General features: G+C 34.7%; 1 protein-coding gene across 1 annotated transcript in view; it reads right to left on the bottom strand.

The window, feature by feature from the left end:
• The window catches only part of LOC124361774 (Golgi-specific brefeldin A-resistance guanine nucleotide exchange factor 1-like), a 70,997-nt gene extending 61,022 nt beyond the window's left edge, over positions 1–9,975 (bottom strand). The window contains 6 exon segments of the mRNA XM_046815744.1: positions 1,845–1,951; positions 4,556–4,664; positions 5,280–5,398; positions 5,485–5,583; positions 6,484–6,583; positions 9,560–9,975. Of these exon segments, the coding sequence (XP_046671700.1) occupies positions 1,845–1,951; positions 4,556–4,664; positions 5,280–5,398; positions 5,485–5,583; positions 6,484–6,583; positions 9,560–9,661 (636 nt within the window). The 5' untranslated portion in view covers positions 9,662–9,975.
• Positions 9,976–17,768: the final 7,793 nt, after the last annotated feature.

The raw sequence follows: 17,768 nt of genomic DNA on the forward strand, positions 1-17,768 counted from the left end.
TGGAGGTTAACGAAGTGCGGTTACAGTCTGTATAATAAGTAAACACCAATACCGAACTTACCTTCCATCGCTGCCCCCAGAATGCAATCATAATTAACATAAAAAATTACTGGTTCTTAAATATTTGTGTTTACCTTAAAATTATACCTTTACACAAGAATAAAATCACGTCAACACAAAAACACATTTATTTTTACAACTACATCTGTCAGCTACAAAATAAATAAATACAACAAAGGCTGTGGTTTAGGTTACAACTTGTTCACTAGATTGTAGCCATGGACTACACTGCCACAACGTAAGCTCCCTCATACATATAACGTTTGGTACGTTTGGTGATTTGCTTTGAACAGTTCAAATCATTCAGCCACATGTGCATGAAAGTTGTTTAGATGAAAGTTGATCATAGACATACTTGATGGGATTTCCAGCCAACACTCAATCAATGCCGATATAACGATGAAAACTGACTGTGTGGGGAATTCAGCCGTCTGCAGACTGGTGACAATACTAGTTCAGTCGAGGTTTGATATGGATGTAGTATTAAAACATAACATCTCTTTATTTATTTAACCTATTTAATCCGATGATCACTCAGAACGTGTTTGAGAAGCACTCGTTTACAGACCAAACTGAGATGATGGGTGGGCCGATTATAATCGTTTGGCAGATTGTTACATAAATGGGGGTTTAAAGTGACAGAGGTATAACTAACCAAGATAAACTCTACTACACCAGTGGAGGCAACCTTGGATCAACCGGCATCAGGTAAAACTCCCATACACATTGTATATCACACACACACACTCACTGTAGTAACCACATGCTATCCAGGCACTCTGTTAACAATTCGGCGACTTTATCACCTATACGTCATTTGATTTTCATTCACAGTTTCGCGGATCACGCTGCGTAAAGTACAATGTTTAGGATTAATCAGCTCCTGGTGCCGGGTCATGAGGGCATTCATGGAAATGAAAAAGCAGACATCCTCCTCAAAAAGGGAGCGGAGTCCATAATGGTGGGCCCTGAGCCAGGTTGTGGGATAGCTTTCTCCAACAGCAAAGCTCTTGTCAAAGATTGGGAAAAGAGGATAAGAAACATTAATTAGAGTAGAGCCTCAGGATTAAGACTATCCAAAATGTTTATTTCTCCTTACGTTAAAAGGTGGGCAGCTCTTTTGAATCAGAATAAGGAGGATATAAGACTGATATTGGGGATGTTGACAGGACATGGCCCCCTAATCTTATGAGGGTGGGCCTTAGCCAGACTGACGAATGTAGACTCTGTGGAGAAGAGGAGGAATCAGCAGAGCATATTTGGTTAGATTGTCCTGCCATCTTAGAAACTCGGAAAAGATTCCTGGGAGCATATCTCCTCAGCCCCAAGGACATCAGAGAACAAGAACCCTCAAATCTGATCGGCTTCTGCAAAAGCCTTGGACTTTGAGGACACAAATTTAAGTAAGGGAGGCACAAAGGTCCTTTTAGGACTAAGCGCGGGGACAAAGCGTCCTTTTCCCTCAGGACAAAAAAAAACTCCTGATTTAGGAGCTGTCACATTATTTCCAAACCTCAAGTTTAAATTATGTGTCGATTTCATAAGTTTCTACAGACAGAAAAATTGTATTTAAGATTGTCCCAGCTCTACAGGGAGATTCCTGGCTTATTCTCGGGTTTACTCCAATGCGTTGAATTTTCAGCATATTCCCAGGTGCCTGGTTGTGTGGGTGGCCATCGAGATTGAAATTCTATTATGGCATTACTACATTGAATCTCTAGTAATCAAGATAAATGTGACCATGTCACATAATTGCTGTTTAAGTTATGGTAACAGTAACAAACCTTCATGTTTATTGGTTTCCTGAGATCTTCTGAGAAGTATGGCAGTCTTGTGAACAGCAGCTGCACCATATCCTTCAGATAGTGTTCAGCACACCGCCGTAATAGCTCTGCAATTAATGTTATAAATAACTATTTAACACTCATCACACACTACTCAAACTCTAGTTTAATCACAAAGGACCAGTTCAAAAGTCCTAAAATATCAAAATGTATTCAAAATAAATGAGAAAATCTGAGAATATAAATAAATTTTACTTTGAAATGTGTCAGTGCAAAATAATGTAACGTCTATAGAATCTATACTGTTAGAATAGAATGTGTATTATTTTAACATAACAATTTTTTCTTCCTAAATTACATTAATTTAGTGCTTGAAATGAAAAAATACTACTATGATGATGAGGATTTTTAAGTTATGTAAGATTTAAAAAGGCTTAGAATTTGTTTTTTTCCTCACTATCTTTTCTATGACTTATTTCCATTTTAATAATTTCTCATGCACTAAGCAAGCAAAGATCAATCAATCATTTATTGTCAGAACACAAAGTGTATAACAATGTCATCAGTTAAAGGATAACAACAATCCACACTAGCCTATAATTATTAAATACAAATACATTTTAAAACTTCATCAACCCTTTAAATACATGTTTTTTTTTTTTTTTTTTTTTTTTTTTTTTTAATGTAAAAGAAAACATACAGGGATGGGAGAGAAAGAATGCCTTATCACTTATCAAGAATATGCCTTTTGAAATCTTTGTTGCCACATAATCGATTTGATGTTGCCATTTTAAATCACTCTGCAAAAATATTGCAAGAAACTTGAGAGTAGGATCACAGCCCTCTCGATTTGAAAGACTTAAAGTAAGATCTTGTGTTTTTTGAGAGTTTAGATTAAGTTTTTTTGGCACTGCACCAATCAAGAATGGTCTCAGAGCTGTCTGTTAAAATGGTATTTGTGTTATCTACACATTTATCTTGTATAAACATTCCTAAGTCATCTACAAACAAAAAGGTCTTTATACTGTTACTTTGCAAATTATACAGAAGGTCGTTGATATACAGGACAAAAAACATTGGCCCCAAAATGGAACCTTGTGGAACTCCATGGCGTACATACAGAGTGCTAGGAAAGTTTCTGTTTAGGAACACATTTTGACATCTATTTTCTAAATATGATTTTAACAGAATTACTGAAAAAGTAATAAGGTAGCTTATTCACTAAGATGCTGTGGTCCACAGTGTCAAAGGCCTTGGACATATCATAGCATCTAAGAACTACACTAGAATGGTTCTCAATACCTTCATAGGAGTTGATTATTACTTGTATAACAGCTCCAACAGTGCTAGTGCTCTTCTTAGGTCCAAAGCCAAACTGACTTTTTACAGTAAGTTATTGTTTTCCAAAAAGTGCACAAGTTGACCATGTAAAAGTCACTCCAAGACCTTTGACACTGATAGTAAGAAAAAACATTGGGCGAAAAAGATTAAATAAAAAATTCATTCTTTCACCATCTGGACGCTGTAAAATAATTTTAATGTTAAATAATTGGAACCTCCAAACAAGCCAAGTGCCACGGAGGCCCTAAATTTTCTCTTTTGCTATTTACAAAAGTCAGTATATTTACAATTTTTTTATAATGATATGTAAAGGGACTGAAAGAAGTTGTATTAAGTTACATCATCTTATTTTTTAAAAAATCTAAATACATGTACTGTATAAGTTTTCATTTAGTGAATTTAGTCAATCTTGGCAGGTGTAATTATATTGTTTATGATTCCTAATTATGTAAGTTTTTTTATTTATTTGATGTATGTTTTGTAGCAGAATGAGAAAATAAATACATTTATTATTATTATTTATTATTATTAGATGTTCTAAAACACAGCCACTACTCTTTATGTCAGCTGCTAACCCACTGACATCGAACTTTTCTGTGACTATTCAGCAGCTTAGAAATTATTAATTTTATGCTGTTGACTACTCTGTATATCACGCCTCAGAAAGAAGGTGAGTAATAAGGATTGTGTTTTGCTACATAACCACAGGAGAAGTTTGTACAAAAATAATTTAGACCAGTATAAGTACCATGCTTTTGTAGGCATGGTTTAGGTTGATGCCCCAATGAGCCATAATTAGGAACAAAAGACAGTTTATAAGGTATAAATTCAGTTATTGTCCAGTACTAAATATATATCCCATTTACAATGTAATTATTTAATAGCAAGTTTAATGGCTAACCGTATTATTAGTTTATACCAAAGTACAGGGGTAGTAAAAAAATTCTCAACGTTGTGAGCTAATACTAATAATTTATTACAACACTCATCAGAAATTATAGAAGATTAAAGTGCAATACTGTCCAATACAGCACAATATAGGCACATGCATTTGTCGATTGACAAAACAGATGCAACCAACTGTGTGAGGAGGGTTATTTATAGAAGAGCACATCTGTTAAAGTGAGCAATCCAAAGTTATTGTTTCAGAGGAAAGTGAGTTGGAGAATGAGGAAGTGTAAGAGCAAGTGAGCTATGATGAAGCATTAGAACACATTAATAGACTTATTTAATATCTCGAAGATGACGCACATCAACCTTTTTAACTTTTATCTGTATTTATAAAATCAAATCCTACAATTAACTGAATGTAATTTTAAACTAAAAACTAAAATTTAAACTAAAACAGGATTTATGTGAAATATTCTTACCACTTAAACGGGTTTCAAAACAAATTCTGAGACAGCTGAGCATTATTTCACACACGCTATCGTTGGTCAGCATTATACCGATGGGAGACAGAATTAACGTCCTTAAAACCTGAAAATAGAAAACTTGTATCAGGTTATTAGGGTCGTTATTGTTCAACTGATTGTTTTTAAGTACAGTAAAGTACTTTTCAAGTTTGTACCATAACTATATTCTAAGAAGAGAAGTCTAATTTTTGTAGCTATAACGTGTAATAGTTTTATGTCCCTATAAAAAGACAGGTCACTGTTTTAGTATTGTTCTTGGAGATGACATGCCCCTCGGTGTACATTCCAGAGAACATAATCAGAACAAAATAGAAAATTGTTACAGTTAAGGTAGTAATAATGAACCATTACACATCCTTCAAAAAAGAGTGAAACCATCAACTGATACTAAAATCCAAATTTCCTTCCAGGTGGAATTTTTTATATTCAAGTAATAAATAAAGAAAAATTATCGCAAAAATTGTTATTCGAATTGAAAAATACTTCACATCCAAGTTTTTCTCAACCGCTTGGCAAGGGACAAGAATTATATACTTCTTGAATGGATAACTAAGCAGAAAAAAGTTTAATGACAAGTATTTGTTATGGGAAAATTATTAGAATAAAATACCCACATTCATAATACACAGCATAGAGATATATTGGCACAAAAACAAGAAGATAAGTCACAGAGGTGTACCTGCAGAATCTTCATGAGCACCACGCCATCGCTGGCCTGGTCGGTGCCCACAAACCTTGCGTGCGTCACAGCGTCTGCAATCCTTTCCACAGCAGCCGGCACCGACTTCCCTCCTGGTTCTGTTAACGATAGCTTCCATAAGTAATGTATGGTGAGACTAGGTTTACTTTACTAACACATTCCTACAACACAACATCGTACTCACCGATAAGTCCATATGATAAAAACTTGCTGATTGAAGAAAGTGCCAAACTTGTCACAGGTCCTGTTGTTTCTTCTGACTTGATTACTTCAAGAAATGGATCTAAAATAAATTTAAGTAATTGAAAAATGAAATTGATATTATGTAATAAATATATAAAATACTTAAGTTTACTTTCAGGAACTAAATTAGTTAAAACTTTATATTTTGGATTGTTAACTTAGCAGATCATTTATAAACGTCTGGCAAAAGTTTATAGTATCAGATATTAATATATAAATTCCAAAATTCATAACGCTCTAGAAAATAATAGGAACTCACGATTTAAGATAGTGTGTCTGGTCATTTTTAGAGATCAATGAAAGACATCATAAAGTTACGTTTATTCCCTTTATAGTCATTTATAGAATAGAAAACTTTAAAAAGAGATAGTAATCCATGAAGATGATACTTTATAAAAGTCACCTAAAATTAAATATGTTATAAAAAAAACTGCATTTTGTGCATATTTGATAAGGTCTTCTTATATTACATAAATTTTATATATATATATATATATATATATATATATATATATATATATATATATATATATATATATAATGGAATTATGAATTGGGATATCAGCTCATAATAAAATCTAAAAAATTATATGGACTTAACATTTACTAAATTATTGTATTCCACTTGACTCCTTATTAAATCCTTATCTAGTAAATTTACCCAAATTTAAAATTGTATTATATTATTTTGATTTCAAAATCAACAACTTACAAAAAGTATTTTTAAATATCAAAACTTTCATTTACAGTTTATAATTCATGCTATCGGACCGTGTGTCTTCCTTTGTTTGTTAATTTTTATACAGTGTTCAATTTGCGTGATTGAAAATTTTTTTAATACAACAAAATACTGTACAAATAATTGTAATTTTCTTTCAAAGTGCTTAATATAAATGTATAATAAGTCATTTCAAATAAGGATGCGTATTTTAATACTTACCTAGAAAATGCAAAGGGTCTAGAGCTCTTAAGTCACCAACAGAGTTCAAAACATCTTTTAAAGCTGCAAATCCTTTGATCAAAATATCATTTTCCTCGTCCTAAAACACATTAGGTTTACTTGAATACATACTTTAAGTATATGTTTTAACATACTTGTCACATTTGACCAAAATTGACTATACTACCTCAGCAAGTCACTCATATTTTTTTTGCAGCTGACCAATGAGTCAAATGACCAATTAATGTCAAGAGTACACTTGTCATTTTAAATTGGAAAAATTTCCTCAACTTTCATTATATTTTCAACGTTTGGGCCGATTCAGGTATTAAGAGGGTACCATGAACGAGTCTTTAGCAGCCTTAATAGAGCATACACTCTCGTTACTGATTTGAGGCGTAAGCGTGATCTTTACACAAGTCACTCGCTCACAGCACGACGACATAGTTGTTTTTATTTAACATGTTAGCTAGGCTGTTAAATTCGTTCATCTTTCTCATATTGTGAGGAGAATCACCAGTGACTCATAAACATGTATTATATCTGTGCGGTATGAGTCACCAGTGACAAATGAAGATAGTGGACATTGGTGTTTAATAGTTTAGTGTAGGTCAGCACTATAGTGATCTAGATGAAAATGGTGGCAGATTGTGAAAACTATTAAATTGTGTTCTATTTGGGAGCACCATGTTTACTTTCTAACTGCTGTGAGTCTCTGTGGCTCAATCTGCAAATGTTATATTAATCAGACCAATGTAGAATCTTGGAGCATTGGAAAAAAGGTTTATTGTACTATCACTAGTATAAACGAATTCAACATTTTCCAATATAATTTTTTATTTTGTGCAAGGCCTTTCTGAATCAAAGTGAAGTGCCTGATGATGGAATCTTTGATTCAGAAAGGCCTTGCACAAAATAAAAAATTATACTGGAAAATGTTGAATTCGTTTATACTAGTGACCAATAATTAATTATTGAATAAAGGTTTGAAAAATGAAGAATAAAATGTTTTACACTGTATTGTGGAGGCTGATAATGTAACAAGGGTAACAACTGTGCCTGTCTAAATCACAGGTGACTCGCTACACACAAGAAATAACTGTGTAAGTAAAATAACTTGTGTGCTGCACGTGCTACCACGACTTTATTGTTTATAAAATATACTTCTCTACTTCAAGCACCAATTTAATCAGTAACAATTTCTTTAAATATATGTTTGACAGAATAGAGTAGGTTTGGTGAAATCCTATAGGATTCTAAAAGTCTCCTATGAGTCTCTCACCATAGAACATTTGACTCACGCCACAGTGAACATTTCGTGATCAATCAAATTAAGACGACTCTAATGCTTGCCCATATCATGCATATACCCTCAAATCTGGTATCACAAGTGAGTCTCTAGCAGGTTTAATAATACACGAACAACTTAACTAGATTGCATATGCATGTTTTGTGCCTATTTGTACACTCTCAAGGCATCTGGAAGGATGTTTCTTTCATCTTGGCACCCTATCCTGAGGTTTAATTACACATATTGGTTGCAGTATAATAAGTGGCCACCATCACAATTGAATCAGGGTATAACCTATTTAGTGATTAAAATACCTAAACTATTGAATACAAAAACATTCTAATTATAGTTGTTTACAATTTATTATTATCAGCTCTTTTTAATGTATTTAATATTGCTGTTGAATACGGTATTTTAGTAATGGTCACAAGTACAATGGCGATGTACATGTGTTACTTGTGTCAAAAGCTGTCAGACACAGTACTCCATCAAAATAGTAAAAAACTAAATGTTACACTGTTTTGTTTGTTTTATAAATAGGCTAACAGGCTAAATAAAGGTTTGTTTCACAGCCAGTCAAGGCAGCATTAATGGCGTTGGACCCTTGTGTGCTCCACTCCAACTTGTATAGGATTGATATCAATGATATAAAGTCGTTTCTTCCCTTAGCAGAATCAACAACGTAACTGTTTATTGGGTTCTTAGTCATGAGGAATGTAAGTGCTGTTGGCCTGGCCAACTTAGGCTCAGTGTCCAACATGATGGGGCCTAATTTATTCTGTGGTAGACTATTTCTAAGTGTGAATCCTTTGGGGATGTCTCAAAATGGGTTCACACTGAACATGAGAGAAAGTGAAGACTACATCCGGGAAATGAGCAAAATGGTCCTACAGTCGTTTTCCTCCAGGGTGGTGTCTGACCTTTCCTAAAGTGTCTTCTCGGGTTGTGTGTCTAATTATGTGACATGGTCATCTGAGGAACCACTCTGTAAAATGTGTGATAACAGGAGGAAATTGCAAAAGACCAGCTCTTTGACTGTCCTGCAATACCAAGGGAGCGTTACGCCAGTTTTGGTAGCCTGGACAAAGGTAGTGAATGTCCCTGAGGCCCTGATCACTAGGTGGTTTGTAGAACTGCTTAAACCATAAACTGGTTGGCCTCATGGTATACTAACTGGTTATGCAAAAGGTTCTTGAGACTAAAGTACATGCCAATACGCCGCCGCTTAGAAGAAGATATAGTACTGTAATTTGAAATACCTATAATATAATTCAGTTAAATATTTTGGTTCCAGTAGTTTAGGCAATCATCAATGTCGATGATTCGATTGTGCTAGTGGCTGCTTATTATACTGCAACCCACATCTAAATTAATGAATATTAGCAGTAGGGAGTAGAGTTCATCCTGGCATTATTATGTGACATTACCCCTTGAATATTGACATTTTTAACCTTTCGGTCAACTGAGCAAATTCTAGCCTTGAAATTTATTTCAAATACAGCTTTGTTACAAAGGCTAGCATAAGAAAAGAATATAACAAAACATAATTACTTACTTATTAATTTAAAAATTAAATCAGTAAATTTTCCTCTTCGTTTAATGTGGTATCAAATTAATTAAAGTGAAAAGCCAAAATGACAGAACAGCAAACATAACCTACAAGACAATGAAAGAAGGAAAGATAGTAATCAGATTACTTTGGACAACTTTGTCTGATGTTTTTAAACTTTTATGGCTGGATACCTCAGAATCATAATTAATTAAATTCAATATTATCATACTTGCCTGGTGAGAATGGGAAGACCATCTTGCACCTCTTCTCATTGCTGTCAGGAGAATAGACATTTCCCCCTGGACTACGTAAACGCCGTTACCAGGGAAAGCCATTTTGTAAAACTCTATTTAAAAAATGTTATTAGGTCAAATTTCCGAAAAAGTAATTATGTACATGATAGGCCTATGCCTAGCCTAATTTCTGGCAGTACTCACAGTGTTGTTACATTCAGACTTCTATAACAATTATTGATAAATAAGTTTTTATTTAACATTCAACACTATACAAATTAAACAAACATATATTTGTAATAAATAAAAATGTAACCGAAGTTGTACTTTCACCGTTAAACATGATGAAAAAATTTAGATTGATACACAATCACACAATCTTGAATCTATCAAACTCCAACTACAAAATTCCACATGCAACGTCTGCTACGTATCACTGTCAACAGCTGATTTGAAGTCACCGGTTTTCCTCTCCTATGAAAGTACCAACAAAAAAGATATAATATAGAGACATTAACTAATACATATATAATAACGTATATAATATAACGAGGAAAGATATATAATATTCTAATCTGCATCTGTCTAATAGTATAATATACTTATTGTAATATAGTGTAATCTGTATCTTTATACTTATTGACTAAAGTGGATAGGATGAGAGTAGCAAAATCAAATATATTCCATTATTTATAGGCCTAACACTTATTTATATACTTCTAACAAATAAGATACTACAATATTGATTTTTTTTACCATCTATCTTACATGTTTCGACAATATTTTCTCTTCTATTTTATTATTATTCTATTATTTCTTAGTTTTCATGACATTTTACTTCAAAATTATAAAAATCGCTATCATTTTCAAACTATTAACTTTAAATTGTTTTTCTTTTCTACAGAAAATAACATCAATAAGACATACAAACATGCAAAATTACAACGCCGTTACTTTACCCGTTTCTGGGTAAAATTGTGATTAGGCTGTGCTGCTCAAACGATAAATCATGACGTCATATAGACGTTTATCCGGGAGACGATTATTGTTATTACGAAAGTGATGACGTATGCATTTGCGCGGGGTTTTCAAAATCTTATGTCAGCTGGTAGTTTTGATTTTATCTTAATAAAACCTCGAATCCCTTAATAAAAATAAAACTTTATTTTCTCTATCCTGCATTTACCCACTCAAAATAAGAAGACAAAGAAAACTCACTCCATTGCTTTTAATGAATGTTGATTACGATTGTGATTCAACTATTGGATTATATGTGTATTGATGGTGATTATGTAATCACCAGCACTTCCAGTCTCGTCTAGGTTGAAAAAAGCATGGTGAATAGATTTGACGTACAAGCAGCCACTTCATTTTTTTAACTGGTAAAGCAGTGAGTGGATGCTGCTCTGGCACCACTGACTATCATCAACAGGTCTCTTCAAACAGGAATTTTTCCCTCTGCTCTTAAAGAAGCTAAAGTGTAGGATACTCAAAGTTAAAGAAGGGGAAAACCCCGAAATTTGAAACTACCGCCCCATTTCATATTCCTACTTTCTCAAAAATACTGGAAAAGATTGTATTAAAAAGACTTCTGGCCCATCTAATGGAGTTAAACCTTCTAACCTCCAACAGCCAACATGGATTCATCAAATGAAAGTCTACAACAACAGCCATGGTAGAGTTTATTATAGGTTATCTTGACAACAGGAAGTTCACAACAGCATTAGGTTTTCCAACTCAAGTTGATACATCCACCTATGTATCAACTTTGTATCAAGCTAATGTGGTTTTCACTTTTCTCATATTCATTCTGAAACTGGTTGGAAAAATTCTTAAATTATACAACTTCTTTGCCCAATTCTTTGTCTAGATCTTTCTTGCAGCTGTCTACTAACATTTTGCTTGATGCTAACACCTCATAATTAAAAATTGTTCAATTAGTTAAGGAACTCAAACCTCAAATCAATAAATTTGTATGCTTGAAACCTCTTTTTCAATGTACTTTCAAGTTTATCTATGACTTTGATAAAGTTTTGGGTCCAGAATGTATCAAATGAGATTAGGTCAACTTCCAAAAAAAATTTTTGAATCATGCATAAAGGGTCAGATTAATTCTTTTTTTATTAGCAATAACTTGTTCTGTGAGGAACAGTTTGGTTTTATGTCAGGTAAAAATACAATCAATGCAGTAGAAAATGTGGTCAGAAAAGTTCTGGCAAATTTTGAAAATAAACTGTTGTTATCTGCGTTACTGATTGATCTGTCAAAAGCTTTTGACTGCATTAATCCTGAGATTCTAAAACAAAAGCTTTTTTGTTATGATATAAGGGACAAGGAGCTCAGTCTATTGATATCATACTTAAGTGACAGGAAACAAATGGTTGTCAGGGAGAGGATAAATCTGTTTTTAGAAAAGTAGAGATGGGAGTTCCACAGGGATCAGTCCTTGGGCCTCTACTTTTTATTATCTCTGTAAATGATTTTCCTTTCAATGTTCCTTGCCCTTCAATTCTATACGCGGATGATACAACGCTTGTTAATTGTAAAAAAGATTTAGATAAGCTTATTATTCAAGAAAAACATGCCTTAGATATAGCAATAGAATGGTTCCACTCTAACTCTTTGATTGTAAATGACCAAAAACCTGAAACTTTTGTATTTTCACTGGACCATTCTATTTATAAGGAATACAAGCCTGTTAAGCTGTTAGGTATCCATATAGATAGTAGGTTAAGCTGGGACTGTCATATGGAACAGTTATGTAAAAAACTATCTAGAGTTATCTTTCTTCTTCGAAAACTAAGAACCTGTGTCACTCTTAATACGCTGATAACTGCATATTATGCTTTTTTCCATTCCCATATGAGGTATGGGATAACTCTATGGGGCAACTCTTGTGGGGCACAAACTGTTTTTAAATGGCAGAAAAAGGCTCTGAGGGTAATTAAAAATGTATCTGCTAGGGAATCCTGTGTGCCATTGTTTAAAGAGTATCAAATAATGACTCTCCCTAATCTTTATATTTACTGTTGCGTGATGGATATCAAGCAATCTTTGAATAATCTTCCTACAAGACGAGAAACACATAATTATCCTACTAGGCAAAACTACCTTCTCGAAACAATACCAGTAAGGTTGGAAAAGACTAAATGTAGTCATGTGTGTAAGAAAATAAAATTATTTAATAAATTGCCAAAAGAATTATGGTGTTTGCCCTTGAAGCAGTTTGAAATAAAACTAAAAAAGTTTCTAAAGGAAATTGTTTTTTATTCCATCGACGAATATTTGGCCTATGATATTGACATTAGTATCTAGAGTAGTTTTTAGAGAATACGAAAGGTGTCTGAATCTTGTTGTTTATTTATTTATTTATTGAGTCCTTGTTGTTAGTAAATAACTGTTGTTGAGTAATTTGTTGATTATATTGTTACCATTGCTCTACTGTTGTTAAATTTTCTTTTTCGAGCATTACTCATGTAAGTCGGATTTGTTAATATTATTATTATAAGGCTTGACTTTGTTAATCGCACATTGTGTGTTTAAAAACAATAAATGATTCCAGTTTGCACACAGTTAAGAGGAGCTAAACGTACATTTATTTTCTATTAACTTCAACTTCATATTCTAGACAGTCGGTTAATTTGACTGCGCATACACCTCAAAACCTTTCCGTTTACTTTGAATCAGGCTTATCAAAGATTTTAACAATGATGCGGCTGTGTTCATGCAGATTTTTGGAAAGATTCTCTAGTTTTGTTTACTAGACCCAAAATATCGTCTCAAAAAAACAGCATACAGCCCTGTCTCAAACTTGTTCATTTTTCGAACTTAACCCAGAGCAGCCACCATTAATGTCCCTGAATCCTCCATTTCTTCTAACATTTTCATCAGTGCCTGCTTTATTTCTTGATATCCTCGTAAAAGAGCTGGGGTAACATCAGCTTGGCATGACCATCTTGTGTTGTCCTATTTGGTACAAGAACGTTTTTTTTTTAAGTTCCTGCTCATTTCAAGCACTTGGTTAGAGTCTGGTATCTGTTGTATAAGACAGTGAAATCCGACAAATCAAAAAAGCTTACAGCATTAAGACAACAACCGGCTGCAGCTTGTAGTACCAAATTCAGTGAATGTCCAGCGCAAGGTATCTATGCTGCTAAACTGTTTCTTCCTAAAACAAGTCCTTATATTTTCCTGTTATATTTTCCGTTCACTGCAGAGGCGTTATCAAAAGACTGACTACAACAGTTCTTGAGGTCCAGGCCCTTTTTGTAAAAGGTACACAGTCCATTAAACACATCCTTTGCTTTGTGCCCTTCCTTAGGCATGAATGTCTAAAATCTTAGAACAGGTGTAAAATGCTCCAAGTACCTAAGACCACTGAGTTGGTCAACATTACCTTAAATGGGTGTTGAATCTAGAGATATTGAGAAATATTTACACTTTATTCAAGGTATGATCTCATCAAACATTTGTCTTCCTATTGTGTTTACAACTTCCCCAGATATTGCAAAAGAAAGTAGTTGGTGTGACCACTTCAATGTCACACCATACACTAGCCCTGTACATTCACAATCACCGTCTTGTATGAAGTATGTAGGTACAGTGTACTATCTACGATAGTAAAACATGACCAGTGACATTATTTTGTAAGTATAATTAAGGTGCGGACCCCTAGGTGTGCGCCTATATCACCTATGCTTAAATCCGGTCCTGATGGAGGATATGTTACAACACAAGCTGAATGCCATCAGCGTAGGAGTAAAGGAAACAAAATGATAGCTCAAGATTAATATCCCCAGTATAAAACAGAAGCATAATAAGACCTATGCAGCTACCCTGAGGAACACCAACTCTTTGGAAGCAATCCCCGAAAGATGATCATTCACTTTGCTTACCCGAGTTCTGTCAATCAGATAAGAGCGAAACCACCTTGATGAAACCTGATCAAAGCCGTAGTAATGAAGCTTAAGTCAAAAACATATCAAAATTCATTAAGTCAAATGCATGTTACAAATCGAGAGCTGGGAAATCATACGTCGGGAAATGTATTTATTTACATTCCCACGGTATAACCATTTTGCAAAATTACAATACTTAAGATGACTAGTAATAAACAGTAATAAATTCTCATAAAAAAAGTATAGTTTGAAAAATCAAGTTCAGCAATTTCAGCAATTGACCATGCCTACGACATAGTGAAATAAACAGATATAACAAGATAAAACTAAAACAATGTGAAACATAACGAAAGTGGTACCAATAACAATAGTGCAATAACAATAACAAGTAGTGATATAACAAGTAATAAAAAATAATAATACAACAATAACAATAATGATAACAGTAATAGACTAAATCGTCAAAGATAACAATGGAGTAACTATTGTAATACTGTAATACTGTGCAGGACTCGGCAAGCTCACTCTGACTCAAATGTCTCCAGCCTCACTGTCAACACAGCACGTCTCAAAGCTCCCAGTCGATTGCAGAAAAAGTCTACTTCACTGCACACCTCGTTGCCAAGCCGAAGTATTCTTGGGACAGAGCTGAACTGGAGATAGTTGCGGTTTAAGTGGCTCAGCTCGAAGAGGCGGCGCGATCTTGTGCCAGAAGGGGGACGAAAAGCAATTCGCTCCAAAAGAGGGGGGCAGACTACCACAAAGTTAAGAATCTTATAAAGAAAGACAACATCTGCAACCTCCCTTCTAACGACCAGTGGATGTAGCCGAAGCAAGTTCAGAGGCCTATCAGGCTCTCTCCAGTGCAAATACCTAAGGAATTTATTTTGCACGGACTGCAGTCTGTCAATGAGGCCCACTTGGTAAGGAGACCAAACAACTGAAGCGTACTCGAGCAGCTGGAGGACAAGGGACTTGTAGAGGAGTACAAGAGCACTAGAGCCGAGGCCATGCCTAGCAGTCCTCATAATCAGCCCCATCATACCAGACACTCGGCAGCATAATTGGTCAACATGGAGACCGTAGCCAAAAGAGGAGTTGAGAACTATTCCAAGATCTTTGATGGATGTACAATGATCAAGAAGCTTGTCATCAAGGGAGTAGTTGAAATCAATTGAGGAGGTGGTTCTCTTGAATGTCATAAGCTTGGTCTTGCTGGCATTAATGGACATCCCGTTGCGCTGACACCATTTCGATATACAGTTAAGAGCTTGCTGAAGATGTTCGCAGTCTCCGCTGGAGGACACTTCAAGAAAAAGTTTTATGTCGTCAGCAAACAGTAAGAAAGGAACTTTGGTGACCTCCTTGATGTCATTAATAAATATGGAAAATAAAAGCGGGCCAAGGTGGGAGCCCTGAGGCACACCAGAAGATGGGACAAAGGCGTCAGAAGTCTGATTCGCAAAGCGAACCACCAGCTTGCGGTCGGTAAGATAGCTACGGAACCATGCCTGCATAGTTCCCAAGACACCAAGCCCTCAAGTTTATTAAGTAGGTGATTGTGGCTGATCCTGTCGAATGCCTTGCTAAAATCAATGTAAACAGCATCAACTTGGCGCCTACGACTGAAAGCCTCAAGAACATAACTTTGGAATATGAGAAGATTAGTCACGGTGGATCTCCCCGCCATGAAGCCATGCTGTTCTTCAATGATGATGTTCTTAAAGTGCGGCTGAAGGATGTCCAGTACCAAACCCTCGAATACCTTGCCCAACACTGAGAGGATCACAATCGGCCGGTAATTAGTTATGTTCTGTCTGTCACCAGATTTGAAAATGGGTACGACGTAACCCTCCTTCAGGATTTCAGGAAAAACTCCATTGGCCAGGCTCAGGTTAAATAAAAAGAGAAGGATGGGGGCTAATTCAGCACGGCAATGCCTCAGGACCCCAGGAGTAATGTTATCTGGGCCGCATCCCTTAGAAGCGTCGAGAGCTTTCAGCCTTTTATTGATTGCTTCAGAAGTAACTAAGACCTCGGAAAAGGTAAAAGGAGTCTCATATGCCTTTGTTGGTGGTGAACTGTTGTCAGCAGGCGCATACACCGAAGAGAAGAACGTGCTGAACATATTACACATCGTTCCTGGATGGGAAGACACTGAGTCACCGAAGTTCATCTCACTCGGAACAGAAGATTTTCGTCTTAAATCGTTGACAAAGCTCCAAAAGACTTTTACATTAGATGAGATAGCTGAGTCAACAAAGTGGACGTAGTTAGCCTTAGAAGCTCTAGAAAGGATCTTACATTGATCACACACACTGCTAAATGCCCAGTAGTCGAAGTCCGTAAGGGTTTTCTTATATTGTGCACATACGTCGGGAAATGTGTTGTTTAGCCACTAGTAATAGAAAATCTTAAGAAAATAACCGCATAATTTGCTTTAATATTAACAAAATGGTGCCTTTTAAAAGTTTTAGTAAAATAAAAAAATATAAGTATAGTTATACAAAATTACAATCCACTAACTATTTTGAAAATTTTAAAACAATATTCTAAGGGTACTATTTTCAATGAAATTCATCATTGTATAAACCTGAGCACCACTTAAAAGTACACTATTACACAAGCCAGGAGGAACAAACATAATAATAAAGATAGCCATATTTTCCAAGTAGCAAATTCAAAATTTTTAGGATTATCGATTGACGAGAACCTGGACTGGAGCTCTCACATTGAAAGTGTTCTTGCAAGGGCAGCTTCAGGCATCTATGCTTTAAATAGATTAAGAAATTTTTGTGATGTCAAAACTCTAAGAACAGTCTATTTTTCTTATATTCATTCCGTTATTTCCTTTGGGATTTCAATATATGGTGCCACAACAGTTAGAAATTTAGACTCAATTTTAAAAATCCAAAAGAGAGCAGTAAGATCAATTTTTAAACTTAAACCAGGCACATCGTCAAAAGAACATTTTATTTCATTAGGTATAATGACCGTGTATGGTATGTATATTTATGAAACAATATTATCGGTAAAGCTCAGATTTTCCAATTTGCCACAGCTTGGTACACTTCACCAATACAATACCAGGCATCAAAATGACCTTGCCATTCCCACACATCATTTAGAATTTTTTCCGCAAAAAACCTCAATATATGGGCACAATATTTTATAATAAATTACCTCAATATTTAAAGTCAGAAAATGTTTTATCAACTTTCAAATCAAAATTAAAATATTTTCTCATTGACAAGGCTCTTTATAGTTTTAACGAATTTTAAATACAGAACATGTCAAATTATATAGTTAAT

This window comes from Homalodisca vitripennis, chromosome 5, assembly GCF_021130785.1.
Source record: "Homalodisca vitripennis isolate AUS2020 chromosome 5, UT_GWSS_2.1, whole genome shotgun sequence".
NCBI classification, from domain to species: Eukaryota; Metazoa; Arthropoda; class Insecta; order Hemiptera; family Cicadellidae; genus Homalodisca; species Homalodisca vitripennis.